Source organism: Pristiophorus japonicus, chromosome 6 (genome assembly GCF_044704955.1).
Source record: "Pristiophorus japonicus isolate sPriJap1 chromosome 6, sPriJap1.hap1, whole genome shotgun sequence".
NCBI classification, from domain to species: domain Eukaryota; kingdom Metazoa; phylum Chordata; class Chondrichthyes; family Pristiophoridae; genus Pristiophorus; species Pristiophorus japonicus.
The window spans coordinates 199,204,833-199,224,104 of record NC_091982.1 but is presented as its reverse complement, the minus strand read 5'-3'; the positions used below and the strand labels follow the sequence as shown (position 1 = coordinate 199,224,104).

Sequence of the window (19,272 nt, the reverse complement as noted above, 5' to 3'; positions counted from 1 at the left end):
GGATTTTCCCCCTGAACTTCACACAGAATTTGAAGTTTAGCATAAGCAAATTGAGGTCATGATTATTACTAGTTCTGGCTCAGTAACCCTAATGTGTTGTTTACCACCAGCCATGATCATAGTGTGAGCGATGGTGTTCTGATTTTTTGCATAATTGCAATTTATTTATATTGAGTAACTCCGCAACAGCAAGGGAAAACAGGAGAAATGAACAGCATTGTGTCACTGGTAGAAAAAAGAGGCACAAGTAAGCTTATTTCACGAGGGAAAAGACTGAGAAGAAATTGCTATAGGTTTTCCAAATAATAAAAGGTATAGATAAGGCTGAGTTCAGCAGGCTATTTAGCGTGGGTAGTGAAGACAAAAATCAAAAGCCTCAAACAAGACTAGAACTTAGAAGAATTTTTCCCATTTGATTGTGGATATGTGGTACAGACTACCAGAACTTTCTAGGTTAACTGATACCTTTAAAATGAAGCTAGTTCAATTACTATTGATAAAGGAAATTATGGGTTCTGAAGATATTAATAAATTCTAGGGAATCTCCTGTGGTGCAACTCAGTGGGCCCAAATTTGCCCAGGAGTTGCTCCGTTTTTTTTTGGAGCAACTTGATTTTTTTGGAGTATCTTAAAAATCGTATTCCTGCCCATTTAATTTGCACCAGTGTAAGTGAGTTAATTAGGATTTTTTTAGTTTAGTTTTTTTTTCAAAAGAGGGCGTTACCAGCCACCTACGCCTGTTTTGGCCATTTAAGTAAGTTTGGACAGCTAATAGTTGCTCCAAACTAGCTTTGGCCAGTGTATGTAGCCACTTGTGGCCCGCACAGAAAACCCTTGCGGAGAGTTAAGAAATCAGCGCAAGTAAGCACATTCTAAAGCACCAAGCACTAAACAAAGCACAAACAAAAGCATTCAATAACAAATAAAAAATACAAGGAAGCTGAGAGGACCTGCACCTAGCACCAAGACTTACAAAGCACAAAACATAGCACAAAAAGTAATAAGCATTCAATAAAAAATAAAGAATTGAAGTAAATAATTCAATTAACAAATAAAGAACTGAAATAAATCCTACCTTCAACTAAACTTGGCAGCAGCCGGCCTGTGCGGGAGGCCATTCGGCCTGGGATAGGGCGGTAAGACGCACACTGGGAGACTAAGCTCAACGCGGCATCTGTGAACGGGGGAGGGAGAGGCTGAACACAGCATTTGTGAACAGGGGAGGGAGGGAGAGGCAGAACGCAGCATCGGTGAAGGCTGCGGGGGGCAGGGGAAGAGAGATCCACAGCGAGCCCGCCCCGGCTGGTGCGGGAGTCCCTTCGGCCAGGGATAGAGGCGGTGCGCTTCAGGCCCCTCCCACACAGCCTGCAGAGCACACTCACAGATTCTGAGGGCGAAGAGCTACTGCGCATGCGCGCACACTCTAGCGCGCATGTGCAGAGGTCCCGGCACTAGCCGGGACCTGGCTCCGCTCCACCCCCCCCCTCTGCTTTTGCCACGCCACGCCAAGGCCTACGACGGTCCACGGAGCGGGGAGAATATGGGCAAAAATGTGTTCATGTCTGAAAGTCGGCTCCAATGCGCTGATTTCTGGGTTTAACTTGGGCACATTCTGCTGGTTGCACGTAACCCACTCCGGAGAGGCGATTTACCAATTTAAATATGTTAATCGCTCCATTGCGGTGATATTTCAACCTACAATCGAATTTAACAGCACATCCACGGGTTTCCTGGGCTACCTGAAGCTCGCCATTGAAACCAAGGTGAGAACACAACAGCAACTCCTGGAGCTCATTAAAAGGCAGGCAAATACTGCAATAAATACTCAGTGCTCACAACTGCTTTCTTACCTACCGCTGGGAAAGGGTTTGTCCAGATTACTTGTAGTGAGAGGTTAGTTTCTACACTTTGGAGGTTCTAAGACTCCGATCAGGATGGGTGGCACCTTGGCTGCCTTAGATTGGACCTTGGATGAGGAGTAAGAAGACCATCAGCAGCAGCAACAGTCTACTATGGAGAGACCTGCAAGTGGTAAGTGGAGAGGGGAGTAGCAGAGGAGTCGAGCTTGTAGGAGCCAGTACTCGTACAACAGAGTGTTCAGGTAGAGGCTTAGGTTCCTCGACCTCTCGGAACAGCAGTGCTTCCAGAGGCTGAGGTTGTTATGCCAGGTGGTGGCAGATATCGGCAGCCTTCTAGAAGAAGACCTGCTCCTTGTTGAACCTGGTTGCCATGCATTACCAGAGGCTGTAAAGTGACCACTGCCCTCAACTTTTTTGCCTCTGGATCTTTCCAAGGCGTTGGCAGAGGCATATCCAGGATCTTCCAGTCGGCTACACACAAATGCATGAGACAGGTCACTGATGGGATGTTTGCAGCAGCGAGGAGTGGAGCTGTAGGCGGAACAAGGTGCTGTGGACAAATCCAAGGAGGAGTAGAATGGCGACCCCACTAGCCGCTCACATTGTTGCCTAGGATGCCAGGGATTCCCTTGCAGCTGAAAGGTTCTGTTGGTTATCACCACTGGACCCATGTAATAACCATATCCAATGGCCCCCACTGTTCAATGTTCAATGCCACTGAAACAAAGCAGTCCTGCTACCAACCAACCACCAACTGCACATCCCCCCCATTGGTCCCCGTCAATTCATGTATTTCCACTCATCAACAAAAAACTGAAAAGGCGAGTATTCACTCATCAACCAAGAATGGGCAACACGAGAAAGTGGTGCAAAGTAATACATTTTATGTGATTCTACTAAACATAATATTTTCTCTAGCACCCATGTGCAGAGCTTTGTGCAACTACAAAGCTTTACTCTTCCTTTTCCAACTATTCCTACATTGTGCAACCCCTGTGGCTTCAGCAGAGGTAGAGGCAGGCCACTCAGATCCCTGCCTAATTGCTGAGATGTTTTTGGCTTATGCCCTTTGGGTTTTGTAGCCCGTGAAGGCCCTGCCAAGGACTGCTCCACCTGCATCTGTGCAGGGGCAGACTCGGCCATTGGTAGAGGATGCAGCATGTCGGGTAATGACTGGTGGAGGCGGGGGCAATGGATGAGAAATGGAAGCACTTCCATGTTTCCTTTTACCAGTATCCCTCTAATTGGCCAGCCACACTACATTCGTACCGCTCTGCTGGACAGTAGCTTGGTGCAGATCAGTGACGCTATGTAAGACCAAGGCTAAGGCGTCTGTCATCCTATTTAAGGCACCAGACATGTGGCATCCAGAGTCTGCATGGCCGTGGTCAAGGCCTGCATGGACTAATTTGATTGCTGCGATTGATGTTCCTCGGAGTTGGCTGCTTTATCCATGAAAGAGGACATCCTCGCAACGCTTTGTGACATCAACTCACTCATGCTTGAGGTTGACTCCTCCATTCTCTCTACAATCGAGGACAGTGCATGTGGAAGGCCTATCAGTTCATTGCAGATTTTCTGCTGCCCCTCAATGATTATCCTTTACATCGACGGCTCCCAGGGTACAGCATCTGTGTCCAGCTGAGCAGAGCTTGGAGAGGACTCTTGCCACCACCATCTACTCTTGCTCATTTGTGAAGTGCGAGTCACCAGGTGAAAACCCAACTGTCTAATTGAACCCAATGAAGTGTGAATATCTGTGCTGGTGCATGGTAAGCATGAGTCCTGTGATGGTGCAAGGTTCATCGACTGCTGCTGTGCACGTGAAGGCCCTGGCAGAGAGAAAAGATATGAATTAGTACATCTAAGTAAGAATGTTGCAACTTAACATTATGAAGATGATCATATTTCACTCTCTGCTGAAATCAAGTCAACATGACATGTTGGTTAATGATATTTAATTCTGTCACCAGCTAGCTGGGGAGCCCCATCTCCAATGGCCAGGGGTGCCAAGACGCTGCTGACCTCCTGCACTTCGTCCTCTGCAGTTGTCAGCTGTGAGATCTGTGGAGGACTACCAGCGGTTCTCTCCCTTATGTTTTGTGTTCTCTTCTCCTGCAACGGGTGAAAGAATAGACCTATGAGTAACTGTAATGGCATCCTTTCCCCTGATGGATGCAGTGCATTTTGTGAATGTGACTATCAGGGAGAGCCATCAAATTGCAGAAGGATGAGGGCAGGTACCAGTGGTGGATGAATAGATGGGGATGCAAGAAAATGCATGCAAAAAGAAGGATGGGTATGCTTGCAAGGTAAGTGGGTATGAGGAGTGATGTGAAGGTGTAGGTTTGACAAGGCAGAGTGAGGGGGTGGGATGATACACACAGCAAGATGTAGGTGAATGAGAAACTGTACTCACCTTTCCTGACCTGCTTAGGTCATCACAGCATTTCCTTCACTGAAGCCAGGAGTGTGGCTGCTGATCTTCTGGGTCACCTTCAGCCAGGCCGCCTTTGTAGCAGCAGCAGATTTCTTTCTCCCATTGCTGGGGAAGAATACCTCTCTCAAACTCCTCACTGCCCCCAGCAGTACATTAAGTAAGGCGTCATTAAAACAGGACGCAGCCTTTGAGCATCCTGAGTTCATATTCTACAATTATCTCTGTGCTAAACCTCCAGCTCCTCCAAATTCCATCTTTGGATTGGCCCTTTATATACTGGAGTTGAGTTTGTGTCATCTGGTTGCGCACCATGCCTGCTGTTCGCATTCGGTACCGAACCCGGAAGTAAAATTATAATGCAGTGGCTGCGTTAAAATGCCACAAACAGATGTACTGAAATTACCCACGTGATATCGGGCCCCTCCCACTCCCAACGCACCTCGAAGTTAATTTTGGGGCCCATGTGCCAGCTTGGCTGCATTTCACAAGGAAAATCAGGTGTTTTCACTGAATTTGAGGTTGTCAATATGAATCAGTCAGATCAGATGGAGAGTGAAATTGAAAGCTGTTGTAATGAATTTTTTTCTCACACAAACGTGGGGCAGAAAATGGTTTATGATGAGCTGCTTGTTTCAAGAGTTACAATTATTGAACTTTTATTTAGTATTTGTCCCTAAAGTGGTTGTAAATAATGGAGATGTTAAAAGCTTTTCATTTTCCTCAAAGTTTGGCAGCAGGCAAGGCCATTCTCTTATATGAAGGTTTATTTTCTTCAAGGCTAATTGCAGTCACTTTTTGAGATAAGGAGGATATTCCCTGGTGTGAATGCTTTAATTGTTTTTTTATTGACCATTCCTGTTACTGTACTTGTGGAAATACTGGGGTTTGCAAGCACCATTTTAAATTTAATTCTGGGCGGCTGAGTTTCCCAGGCCTTGGGGAACCCAACAGCTAAAGGAAGGTGAGGATTGCTGGAATCAGGAGGTAAGTGCCTTTCCACTTACCTACGGGATCCAGCATACATGTCTCACTAACCTCCCTGACCTTTCTGATCTCCCACTGACCTCCCCCACCCCGGGTTCCAATCTCACTCCTGCCCTGGCCTACAATCTCCACGTCCACCCCCCGCCAAGACCTCCAATCTCCCCTATGAGGCCTCCGATTTCCGAACCCCCCTCCAGCCTTCCGACTGCTCCAGCCTCCGATCACCAGTCTTCCAACCTCCCCCATCCCCCACCTGGCCCCTGACCGCCTCCATCCCTCCTCTCTGCTCCTTAACTGTGGCCTCTCAATCTAGCTGGCTGTGGGTGGGGAACAGCAATTCAACCCCCCTTCTCCCTACCCACCTCCAAGTTAAAATCCTGGCTAAAGAGTGGGATAGAACTGGTGATAGACTTTACTTAATTTTTTAAAAAATCATTCATGGGATGTGGGCGTTGCTGGTAAGGCCAAATTGCTCGAAAAGGTGGTGGTGAGCCGCCTTCTTGAACCGCTGCAGTCTGTGTGGTGAAGGTACTCCCACAGTGCTGTTAGGGAGTTTCAGGAATGGCGATATACTTCCAAGTCAGGATGGCATCAGACTTGGAGGGGAATGTGCAGGTGGTGGTGTTCCCATGTGCCTGCTGTTCTTGTCCTTCTAGGTGGTAGAGGTCATGGGTTTGTGAGGTGTTGCCAAAGAAGCCTTGGCTAGTTGCTGCAGTGTATCTTGTCGATGGTACACACTGCAGCCAACATATGCTGGTGATGGAGAGAGTGAATGTTTAAGGTGATGGATGGGGTGCCAATCAAGTGGCTGCTTTGTCCTGGATGGTATCGAGCTTCTTGAGTGTTGTTGGTGCTGCATTCATCCAGGCAAGTGGAGAGTATTGCATCACACTCCTGACTTGTGTGTCTTGTAGGTGGTGGGAAGGCAGAAGGTGAGTTACCCGCTGCAGAATACCCAGCCTCTGACCTGCTCTTGTAGCTACAGTATTTATGTGGCTGGTCCAGTTAAGTTTCTGATCAATGGTGACCCCCCCAGGATGTAGATGGTGGGGGATTCAGTGATAGTAATGCCATTGAATGTCATGGGGCGGTGGTTAGAATCTCACTTGTTGGAGAATGTCATTGCCTGGCACTTGTGTGACATGAATGTTACTTGCCACTTATCAGCCCAAGCCTCAATGTCCTCCAGGTTTTGGTGCATGTGGGCATGGACTGCTCCATTATCTGAGGATGGAACTGAACACTGTGCAGTCATCAGTGGACATCCCCACTTCAGACCTTATGTTGGACGAAAGGTCATTGATGAAGGAGCTGAAGATGGTTGGGCCTAAGACACTGCCTTGAGGAACCCCTGCAGTGATGTCCTGGGGCAATGATGGTTAGCCTCCAACCACCATGACCATCTTCCTTTGTGCTTGGTATGACTTCAGCCAGTGAAGAATTTTTCCCCTGATTCCCATTGACTTCAGTTTTACTATGGCCCTTTAATGCCACACTTGGTCAAATGCTGCCTTGATGCCAAGAGCAGTCACTCTTACCTCCCCTCTGGAATTCAGGTCTTATTTCCATGTTTGGACCAAGGCTGTAATGAGGTCTAGAGCCAAGTAGTCCTGCCGGAACCCAAACTGGGTATCGGTGAGCAGGCTATTGCTGAGTAAGTGCCGCTTGATAGCACTGTCGATGACACCTTCCATCACTTTGCTGATGATTGAGAGTACACTGATGGAGCAGGAATTGGTTAGAATGGATTTGTCCTGCTTTTCGTGGAGAGACGATACCTGGACTGTTTTCTACATTGTCGGATAGATGCCAGTGTTGTACCTGTACTTGAATAGTTTGGCTGGAGGAGCGGCTAGTTCTGGAGCACAAGTCTTCAGCACGACAACCGGGATGTTGTCAGGACCCATAGCCTTGGCAGTATCCAGTGCGCTCATTCGTTTCTTGATATCACGTGAAGACTGGCTTCTGTGATGTTGGGGACCTCAGGAGGAAGCCAATATGGATCATCCACTCAGCACTTCTGCTTAAAGATGGTTGCAAATGCTTCAGCCTTGTCTTTTGCATTTGCGTGCTGAGCTCCGCCATCATTGAGGATGGGGATATTCATGGCGCCTCCTCCTCCTGTTAGTTGTTTAATGGTCGACCACCATTCACGACTGGATGTGGCAGGACTGCAGAGCTTTGATCTGATCTGTTGGTTGTGGGATTGCTTAACCCTGTCAATGGCATGCTGCTTCCGCTTTATATCATGCATGTAGTCCTATGTTGCAGCATCCCCAGGTTGGCACCTCATTTTTAGCTACGCCTGGTGCTGCTCCTGGTATGCTCTTTTACAATCCTTATTGAACCAGGGTTGATCCTCTGGCTTGATAGTAATGGTAGAGTGAGGGATATGCCTGGCCATGAGGTTATAGATTGCGATAGAGTAAAATTCTGCTGCTGCTGATGGCCCACAAAGCTTCATGGATGCCCAGTTTTGAGCTGCTAGATCTGTTCTGAATCTATCCCATTGAGCACAGTGGTAGTGCCACACAACATCATGGTGTCCTCAGTGTGAAGATGGGACTTTGTCTCCACAATGACTGTGCGGTGGTCACTGCTACCAATGCTGTCATGGACAGATGCATCTGCGACAGGTAGATTGGTAAGGACGAGGTCAAGTAGGTTTTTCCCTCGTGTTGGTTCTCTCACTACCTGCTACAGGCCCAATCTGGCAGCTATGTCCTTCAGTACTCGGCCAGCAGTGGTGCTACCGAGTGCTTGTCCCAAGTTGTGTTCAACATGCAGGGGTACTGATTCATCAGCTGAGGGAGGGTGGTAGGTGGTAATCAGCAGGAGGTTTCCTTGCCTATGCTTGATCTGAAGCCATAAGACTTCATGGGGTCCAGAGTCAATGTTGAGGACTCCCAGGGCCACTATTGGTGAAGGAGGCAATACATACTGTCGAGAGGACTGATGTACACAAAAAAGAGATGCAGACAGGGTCAATGGGATAGATTTTGACTTTTCGGCGGAGTGCGCTTTTCAACTGGCCATTCCAGCGGCAAAGTGGCCCTTGTGATTTTGAAACTCCGGCCTCATTCTGACCCAACTCACCAGACCGAAGTGTCGAAATCGCGGCAGTGCTGCCGCCCATTGTGGAATGGGTCGTGGTCGCAGGGGATCCTGGGGCCACAGCAGCCACAAAAATAATTTAAGACTTACCATCAGAGGACCTCTTCTCTTCCATCACATGTAGAACTTATCGAAGTCTGCACTAAGCAAGTTCAGACCAGTTCCTACTTAAAATGGCAATCGAGGTCCTACTTATTTCATAGGCCCCTGGCTTTCATATTATAAGGGAACTAAAACAGGCGTCCGCTTTGGACATCCAGCGGTTGGAGCCTTTTTAAAATGGGGCCGGCTGCATCGCTGGTGTTAATTGGATGGTAAGCCTACCCACTTCATTTTGAGGCCATTACTGCCCCATTAATGCCAGGCGAGGGCGTTCAGAATCAACCCCAATATAGTTAGAGACCAAACGTTTAAAAAGTATTGCTACATTAGTAGAGTTGTACGGCACACCTCCTAGTTGTGGGAAGAAAATATGCAGACAGATCAGGGATAGGCGTAGGAAGAGCAACATTTTAATTACTCACACATTGATTAAGACAGGGAGGGAATAAATGAAGAAAAAGGAATGGAATTCCTAACGTGTGCAGGACTCCTTCCTCGTACAGTACGTTCGTATGACTACAAGGGTAGAGGCACTGCTCGATCTAGTTATGAGCAACAAAATAGATCAGGCAGATGAGTTGAATATGGGTGACCATCTTGGGAGTAATAGCTGTAATATAAGGCTGAAGATACAAATTTAAAAAATAAAGAAGTTAATAGATAAACAAGGGCACCAGACTGGAACAGACAGATTTTAGAAAGATGAGGTTTAAAGTGAAAGTGGCACACAGGGTTGTAGATCAACAATGGGATTTTTTAATAAAGGAGATGCAGAGAGCAAAATTAACCAGAACCCCCCCCGCCCCCTGTTTGGGCCCATTCAAAAGGAAATTAATTTGGGACTATATACCGAAAAGTTTGGAACTCTAAAATGATTATGGAAGAAACTACGAACTTTAATAGAGTTATGAACTTTTACAAGACAAATTCAAGCTTGTGGGCGGACCTAGGGAACAAAGGAAGCCCACTTGATTATTGGGACTGTCTGGGTGTGAGGACTGAGGTAATCTGTCTGGAAGAATGAGTATTTGGAAATCTTCCCCCACAAGAGACATTACCATCACAGTATCACCCAGAGATAGCTCTCCATCAACATGGGTCTGGACAAACCATTTTCAGCATATACATCACAAAGAGGCCCAATCCAGCCTGTATGTGAAAGAATAAGCACAAAAGGACATTGCAATTACCAAACTAATATTTCCATCAGAAAACAGTTTTTCGAAGATCAACCCACCCAAGACATATCAACTTTAACGAGCCCGACAAAATATTACAAAGAAGAACCAAGCCCGCCAAAATTATACAAAGGATTGTGAACAGATTGGGCAGCAAGATTAGAACACTGAAAATCATATAACTGGCCACTGTTTTCAACAGAGGTTAGACGAGGTTAGACGAGGTTAGAGAGAGAGGAGAGAGAGAGGAGAGAGAAGAGAGAGAGGCGAGAGAGGGGAGAGACTCTCCAGCCTCGAAGTCTTGAAGTCCTGAAGGAAGGAAGAACATCACCATCTAATATTAACTATCAAAAGGATTGGTAAGCATGAGTCCCTGCCTGGAGTCTAACCTAGCTAGAATTAGGTATTGGGAGGTGGGAGGTATAATTTTACTGCAACCCCCTTTGAATGTGTAGTGTATGGTACTTTATTAGAGTGATTATAAGTTTGACCTTGTACCTTTCCTTGTATTGTTCTTTATTAGAGTGATTGTAAGTTTGGCCGTGTATTTTCTTACTAGAATAATAAGCCTGTATTACTTTAACTGTAATAAAACCAAAGTTCTTTGCATCAAACCAGTGTCCTCTGCACTTTTGTCACACCCCCCAAATAAATCCAGTGTACAGAACCCAAGGGAGGGGGAGCGATTCGAAATTGCTCAAGTTGGTCAGAAGGGAACCTGACTCCCTCAGAGAGACCACAACACACCCAAAACACCCCCCCCCCCCCACCGCCCCCGCCTTACAGAGATTGTAAAGTTTCAGAATAAATATGTAATTAAAAGGAAACTACTTCAGAATGTCACGAATAAAGAAACGAGAGACAATTTAAAAGTAAGGAAGTCGGATTCTAAGGCTTGGAGCACTCAGTCTCAGGTGTGTCAGAATTGAAGGAGGTTTGGGGATCTGGTTGCAAAGGGGAACACCTGGGTCTAGCTGCAGTAATGGGAGCCATGGGTATCTGTTAGAACTGGGGGAGGGGGAGGGTGTGACAGCACTGAGAGGGGTAGTGTCTAGCTCTGGAGCATAAAGGGGGCGGTCTATAACCCAGAAACAGCAGATCATGCATGCATTGGGCAGAGGTCCATGGGGATCTAATACTTGGAGGACAAGGTCTGGGACTACTAAGAAAGGGATGTGAGGGGCTGAGAGAATCCGAGGAGTGAAATTCCAAGGTCTGTAAGCACAATGTGTTCTGAGGTCCTAGAACAATTGATATTGGTTTTCAGGACCAGGGTCATGGGAATAGCAGCGTGTGGTAACCTTGGAGTAGTTCAGCCCACAGACAATGTGATGTGATTGCCCCAACATCCCGTTTATCCCGGACAGCTGCCTATATCAGGAAAATGGTCCATAGATGGCAATTATAAAGGCGGCGCATAAAATGTATTAAGAGGCATGGCAGTTCGGGCAGCTGTTCGCACCTTGTGATTAGCTGTCATTAAGTTACTCACTGCTTGTTCGCAAGACTTTCATTTTGAGCATTTCTCAATTAATTTTCCTTCACTGGAAAAAGTGTTTCTTGAAATTCAACAAGAGGAAATGACTTTAAAACGTGTTATGTATGCAATAACTCGATAGACTGAATACTATAAACTCAGGTGCAAACCTGGCTCAACTTTATTCGGGCCCAAAGTGCCCACATTACATGGTGGCTTGCTTTATATACCTGGCCCGCACACACGTGCATACAGCCCAATGACCTCTGTCAGTGGCACCCCCTGGTGGCTAGTAACCCCAAGCATGCATACATGACAAAAAGCTTTCTTCCGCTGCTGGTTTGCTCAGTTTGACACCTTCCGGCTCCGTTTTAAAATTAAATACTAAATACGAAGGAAGTTTTTGAAAATTGTTCTGATGTTGCTGTCTGATGCTGCTGTTTGATGTTTGGGTGCTGAGTACTGAGGGAATACTGCAGAAACCCTAATCACATTTAAAATGTACTTGGATATGCACTTCATTGGCTGTAAAGCACTTTGGGACATGATGAGGTTGTAAAAGGTTCATAACATTATAGGCCTGATTTTCCACTGATGTTAAACTAGAAACTAATGCGGGCCGGATTTTCGCCATGTTTGCTACCGGGTTTTCGCTGCGATTTGACCCTCTGCGGCGAAAACCCGGTTGGCGGGATCTTTGGATACCTATTTGCGGTGGCGCTTCCACGCACCGCCGGGGAGAGGTGCGCCGACGTGCAACGATGCAGGTTGCATTTGCGTCGTACTTTCGGCACTCACCCGACCCTTATGCCATGCCCAGAATACCGACAGGGTCAAACCTGTCAGTGCAGCCCTGCCAGCAGCATTAAGTATGAAGACCTGCAAGAAAGGTAAGTTAAAGTTTTTATTTTTAAATTATTTTTCAGTGATTTAGTAGGTAAGGGTTTTGTAAATGTTTATTGCAATTTGTTTTTCTTCCCCTCCCCCTCCCAAAGCCTCTCTTGCAGCTCTACCGGCCCCGGACTAAAGTTGGCATAACTTGCAGTTTGCGTCGCGCATTGTCGTGCAATGCCAACTTTACCAATGGCACAGACATAAAGGCCGAAAGTTAGGCCTAAAAATGGTAGCGCAGCAAAAATGGTAATTTTGGCGTAAAACTACTGTTTTTGCCGAAAACCAAAAATCTAGCCCATGTAATCTGAATTAGTGGTGAAGGGAAATCAATCAGGGAGCTCTCTCCCACTGATGTCAATTCTTAGGTTTCACGACAGTAGTAATGTCAAGTGCAAAATATGTTATATAACGTATTTTCTTCTATTTGCTCCCTAATCATGTTATTGTAATGTGTTCATTCTTTTATTTTGTTTTAAACCTTATTTGAACATTATAAATTATAGTTACTGAGAAAAAAAATGCCAAACAAAAGGATTTGGATTTTTTTTTAGTAATTGATTAGTGCTGTTCTTCTAACACATTAATATACGATTGAATCCCAAAGAATAAATGTGCATGTCTCCAATCAGTTAGAGGAATTTGTTTTGAGGTAGATCACATTTATATATAACCCAATCAACTGTGAGAGGTTTGTAGCACACATTTATAAATTAATCCATTTGAATAAAATTGACTTTGATTAAGAGCAACACATGAGAGTTACACATAAGTTACCAGAGATAGATGGAAAAATAGAAAAATGGATAGATGTTAGAATCCCATGAGCAAGATTACAGAGATCCTAGGGGAGGAGGAGGAGAGGTTTGCATGGGAAGAGAGACTTGCCATCGTCTGAATATTCTTTTGCATTTCAAATGTTCTTATGTAACAGCAACGTCACCTGACTTTTACCTTTCCTGTTTTAATGCTGCTAGCTTCTCTTCTGCCTGACTGAGGGTTGTTTTTAGAGTCAGAAGTTCATTTAGTGAGTGTGAAGATCGATTTTGTATTTCTGACTCCTTACGGACTTTCGCTTCTAGCTGTTCTTCTAAACTTTTACACTTTTGTTCACAATGCAGCCATTCTTCCTCTTTTTCTTTTATTTCTTTGCAGTGTCTGTGATAATATAAAGCAAACCAGTAGATTAAATTATCTTCTGGGTACATTACTGGTATTGCACAACAGCCAATAAAAACCTATCACTTGCCTGGATTCCACTTCTTCACGTGCACACTCAAGTTTTGTTACCCTTGAGAGAAGATCTGCTGCTTCCTTTGATTTATTCCTATGTGGATATAAAAGTAATAATGATTAAATTTGGCATCATCCATTCTTTTTTAAAAAAGCTCCAAACCCAAAATCAGAGACTAGAAGGGCTGCTTTTAACTGCCAGCAGGAAGCCAGAGGGAGCAGATGGCAATCCCGTGCAAAACTGAGAGTTGCAGGCCTGGCAACACTCTAAAACTCTGCTTTCCTCCAATTCTGGCCTCCTGTGCATCCCCCACTCCCTTCGCCCCATCTTCAGCTGTCTCGGACTTAAGGTCTGGAATTCACTTTCAAACTTCTTTGCCTCTCTACCTCTCTCCCGTCCTTTAAGATGCTGCTTAAAAATTAGCTCTTTAACCAAATGTTTGGCCACCTGCCCTAATGTTTCCTTATGAGGCTTAGTGTACATTTTTGTCTGATTACGCTACTGTGAAGCACCTTGAGATGTTTTACTGTGTTAAAAATGCCATATAAATGCAAGTTGTTGTTACACCATTCCTGCAGAACAGTTCAAACTGATAACAAACAGCACAGATGTAAAGTGCTGTGTGTAAAATGACAATATGAAGAACGTTGGGAAAATACTGAATGATAATGTCATAGATTGTTGATATAAACAAATTAATCTTTGATTTTCTTTTAATAGGAACAGCATCAGTTGAAGGCACTTCAACACCTTTAAAATGTCACAAGGAAGCTAGTCACAGCTGAGCAATTAGTGAGACAGCATAATGTTATTTTCAGAACAAAATGTATAAATAAAAGTATTCATGTCCAGTTTGTCACGCATTTTATTTATATTAATGAAGAGTATATCAACAATGGAACATATAAGGGCTAGAACATGGTATCTTGCAGCATGCCCCATTAATTGGACTTACAATTGCACGTTTAGGTTTTAAAAATGTTTATCTATAAAGATGCGGGAAGTGCAAGCTGATAACGGTGCGACGAGGGTAACAGGGCAGCTGGGATCTTGGTAAACAACAGAACAAACTGTGCGTCTTCTTACTCAAAGGATTGAGAAATAAACAGAGGAAGGACTGAGGAGCAGGGTGAATTACAGTGGATGAAGAGGTTGATGGTAGTCATTAACAATGATCATGTTGTTAAAAGGGTTAAATGCTGATAATTACTAGACGTAACCTTCTCTGGCGAGTTTAATGTGCAATTAATGTGCAAATGCAGCAACTGCATGAAAATCATGCAGACATTAAGTGCGAGATGCCAATTTTGCAAAGCTAAAGGTGGTGCAAACTGGCCAGCAATTGTGGTGATTCTTTTTTAGAAGGATGGATTTTCTGTCCGAGTTACACTGGTTTTCTGGTGTTACTTGGAAAATTGGCGGGGACTGTATGACTGGTGCAGAGAAACAGTGGCTTGAAAACAGATATGCTAAAGCACTTTTAAGAGCAAGGACTCATCTGAAAGAAAGAGATCTCCCTTGTAGCACCCATTTTAGCTACAGCGTGCTGTTCAGACTGTAAATTACAGGTACCTCTTTTGCACTGGAACCAAGCTTTTAATGAGCCCAGCACACTTCCCAGTTATGTTCTGCAGGCTGTCTGCTTGCGACACTGTAGGCCTCAAGCTTGTGCCCATAATGCGGAAGCAGGCACCCGATGCACAGTGGTGTTACAGTCAGCAAAGGTTGCATTATTTGTCCCATCAAGCAGCTGAAGTAACTAAATGTTAATTTGCCTTTTCTCTTTTCACATGTTGACAGAACTGTGTGTTTCTAGCATTTTCTGTTTTAATTTCAGAATTCCAGCATGTGCATCTTTTTCTTTCTACAAATTAAAACTTGAGCAGTTTACTAATGTTATCTTAACTGCAGTATGTCTTATTCTTTTTATTTGTTCCGGGATGTGGGCGTCGCTGGCAAGGCCAGCATTTATTGCCCACCCCTAGCTATGTCATATAATCTATGGCCTGTAATTATTTAATGTATATACAAATCTAAGAATTTCTTAATATGTAAGTATTCCGCAAGCAGAAATAAGGCTGTTCATACTTAGACTTGAAACACAAACAGTAAACGCCCACATATGTACTACAAGATCTGACTTGCAGTGATCTTGGGATATACTTTGCTTCATGTTACAGAAGAACAAAACGCAGCGAGTTACAAGATTTGAATTAAGTTGGATGGTAGAGGGGAGGAAGGGTTGATTACATCATAAATGATGACAGCAATGTTTGAATGCAGGGCAGAACTTCAAGAAATCCAGCCATTAACACAGGCTGTTGATAAGTGATGCTGATTTTAGACAGTAGGTGGATTAAATTCGATTTTCAGTAATGGAAAACCTGTCAGCAACTATAGTTTAATGATCTTTATACAATCCGTAAATTGCAATTTTCGTAAACTTTCAGAGGATAGTTATGATAGAGTAAACTCCACAAATTATATCGGGATCCTATGTAGTTCACTATAACAACCACAGCAACTTACATTTCTTTTAGTCCAAGGTGTTTCACAATTGGGAATAAGACTTTAGCAGAAGTTGGAAAGAGATTAGGGGAGATGCCAAAAGTGTGGTTGAAGAGGGTTTAGTGAGAATTCCAGAATGTGTGAGCAAGATGGATGATAGTGTGGAGGGGGAAATTAACAGTAGATCAGAGTTGGATTAGCAGAAAGTATAAGCAGGGTTGGAGGAGGTTCCTGAGATTGGGAGAAGTGATACCATGAAGAAATTTATAGAGTGGAAAGATTTTGAAGTAAAAACACTGAGCAACAGGAAGCCAGTGGATGGAGGCAATCACAAGATGACAGGCAAGCATGTCAGGGTGTTATGCGGGATAGATTCTGGATGAGTTGATGTAAGTTAAAGATTGGAAGGACAGAAAGCAGGGCACTGGAAAAGTCAAATCTGGAATTGACAAAGGCATGAATGAGAGTTCCAGCAGCGCTGGAAATGAGTTAGGGTGCAGCTAGGCAATACTGGTGATGGACTGGACGTGGGATTTGAAGCTCAGCTCAGGTTTCGCGAGAGACTAAGGCTGTTGTGTTCAATTTGAGCAGGAATCTCGGAAGGGGGATGGGAATTCCTGGTGGGAAGTTTGGTCTTGCTAAGGTAGAGCTTCAGAAAGTTCTGGCTCATCCAAGAGTTGATGTAAAACAGCCCACAACTTGCCAAGTGGATACAGCACTGTTGTAAATAGGCTGTCCAAAAATGTTGTCACTTAGCTTTCTTCTTGTTTTGGTACATTTTAAGGAAATCTATGCAACTGATGTCAGTAGGACAGCAAATGAAATGTGGGATAGCAATGTAAGGACATTCTCATATAGTGCAGGATTAGCAAGGCATATGGCACCTGACTAAAACAAACTTATAAAGGGACAAATGGTGATTTTCCAGTTACACGCCTTATTAAATCCATAGAATGGGGAGGGTGAAGGAGAATGGGTAACTAGGTTTGTGCATATATAAGTGGAAGCAGCAAGAACATGTTATTGTATTTAGATTAAATCATGTTAGTTAATGGTTTAAAGTTGCAGTGGTTAGCATGATTATTGTAGCACACTGTTAAATCTGTTCCTGAAAAATACTGGCTCAACTGTGGCGGCCAATCTTCCTGGGAAATACTGTGCAGTGTGTGATTTATGAATAAATGGGTTGATCAAGAAAATGGTATTGGGGGTAATGTATTGACGTGGATAGAGAACTGGTTGGCAGACAGGAAGCAAAGAGTAGGAATAAACGGGTGCTTTTCAGAATGGCAGGCAGTGCCGCAAGATTCAGTGCTGGGACCCCAGCTATTTACAATATACATTAATGATTTAGACGAAGGAATTGAATGTAATATCTGCAAGTTTGCAGATGACACTAAGCTGGGTGCCAGTGTGAACTGTGAGGAGGATGCTAAGAGGCTGCAGGGTGACTTGGACAGGTTAGGTGCGTGGGCAAATACATGGCAGATGCGGTATAATGTAGATAAATGTGAGGTTATCCACTTTGGTGGTAAAAACAGGAAGGCAGAATATTATCTGAATGGTGACAGATTAGGAAAAGGGGAATAGCAATGAGACCTGATGTCATGATACATCAGTCATTGAAAGTTGGCATACAGGTACAGCAGGCGGTGAAGAAGGCTAATGGCATGTTGGCCTTCATAGCGAGAGGGATTTGAGTATAGGAGCAGGGAGGTCTTACTACAGTTGTACAGGGCCTTGGTGAGGCCACACCTTGAATATTATGTACAGTTTTGGTCTCCTAATCTGAGGAAGGACATTTTTGCTATTGAGGGAGTGCAGCGAAGGTTCACCAGATTGATGCCCGGGATGACAGGACTGACATATGAAGAAAGACTGGATCGACTAGGCTTATATTCAATGGAATTTAGAAGAATGAGAGGGGATCTCATAGAAACATATAAAATTCTGATGGGATTGGACAGGTTAGATGCAGGAAGAATGTTCCCGATGTTGGGGAAGTTCAGAACCAGGGGTCATAGTCTAAGGATAAGGGGTAAGCCATTTAGGATCGAGATGAGGAGAAACTTCTTCACTCAGCGAGTTGTGAGCATGTGGAATTCTCTACCACAGAAAGTTGTTGAGGCCAGTTCATTAGATATATTCAAAAGGGAGTTAGATGTGGCCCTTACGGCGAAAGGGATCAAGGAGTATGGAGAGAAAGAAGGAATGTGGTACTGAAGTGCATGATCAGCCATGATCATATTGAGTGGTGGTATAGGCTCGAAGGGCCGAATGGCCCACTCCTCCACCTATTTTCTATGTTTCTATGTTTCTATGTTTAAAAGTAAATCAATGTTGCCACTCCTGCAACATAGTGAGAGAAAATATAAAGGTCAAACAAAAGTCTTTACGGGGTTGTGGGTAATAATATATTAGCTTGGATAGAGGATTGGCTAACTAAGAGAGTCAGGATAAATGGGTCATTTTCAGGTTGGCAAACAGTGACTAGTGGGGTGCCGCAGGGATCAGTGCTGGGGCTTCAACTATTTAGCATCTATATTAATGACTTGGATGAAGGGACCGAGTGTAATGTAGCCAAATTTGCTGATGATACAAAGATAGGTGGGAAAGCAAGTTGTGAGGAGTACACAAAGAATCTGCAAAGGGATATTGGGCTCAAGTTTCGGCCTGAGTTGCTCCTATTTTTTTGGAGTAACTAGTTTAGAATGGAGCATCTTAGAAATTGCAATTCTCGACATTTAGTTTGCTCAGTTCTGGTGAGTTAGAATAGTTTCATTTTAGAACAGATTTTTTTTTCAAAAGGGGGCGTGTCCAGCCACTTCCGCCTGTTTTGCAAGTTTAGGCAGCGAAAACTTACTCCAAACTAACTTAGAATGGAGTAAGTGTAGATTTTTGTACGCTTAGAAAAACTTTGCCTACACTTATAAATCAGGCGTAGGGAATGAGAGGTGGGCGGGGGGGGAGGGGAGTTTACAAACATTAAACACTTCACTTTTACAAATAAAGAGCCATCATCAATAATAAATGATAAATAAATCAATAAATCAATTTAAAAAAAAATAAATAAATAAATAAAATAATAAATCAATCAATAAATAAAAAATGAAGTTTCTACTCACCTACTGCAGCACCGGGAGCCCTCCAACAGCATGCTGGGACGGGACCCCACCCCAGTGTTTCTCTCTGTGTCTCTGTCAGTGTCTCTCTCTCTCTCTGTCTCTGTCAGTGTCTCTCTGTGTTTCTGACAGCGAGGAGTGGGGGGAGAGAGGGGGAAGGGGGGGAGGGGAGGGAGGGGGGTAGAAGAGAGGGGAGAGGAGGAGGGGGAGAGAGGAAGGGAAAGGAGGGGGAGAGAAGGGGGAGTAGGAGGGAGGGCGTGGAGGAGGGGGAGGGAGGGGGAGAAGAAAGGGGAGGAGGAGGGAGGGGGGAGAGGGGGAGGAAGGAGGAGGGAGAGCTGACGGGAGGGATGGAGGGAGGCTAAA

General features: G+C 44.5%; 1 protein-coding gene and 1 long non-coding RNA gene across 11 annotated transcripts in view; one reads left to right on the top strand and one right to left on the bottom strand.

The window, feature by feature from the left end:
- Positions 1-19,272, bottom strand: part of lekr1 (Leucine-, glutamate- and lysine-rich protein 1) — a 424,197-nt gene that overhangs the window by 68,927 nt on the left and 335,998 nt on the right. For all 10 annotated transcript variants that reach the window (XM_070883546.1, XM_070883550.1, XM_070883544.1 and 7 more), the window contains 2 exons: positions 13,295-13,372; positions 13,000-13,203 (listed from right to left, as the gene is read on the bottom strand). In XM_070883546.1, the coding sequence (XP_070739647.1) occupies positions 13,000-13,203; positions 13,295-13,372 (282 nt within the window). The remainder of the gene's footprint in view (positions 1-12,999; positions 13,204-13,294; positions 13,373-19,272) is intronic.
- LOC139265937 (uncharacterized) lies at positions 1,451-14,130 on the top strand. The gene is made up of 2 exons (XR_011593659.1): positions 1,451-1,763; positions 14,000-14,130. It is a non-coding gene; the product is annotated as an uncharacterized lncRNA (long non-coding RNA).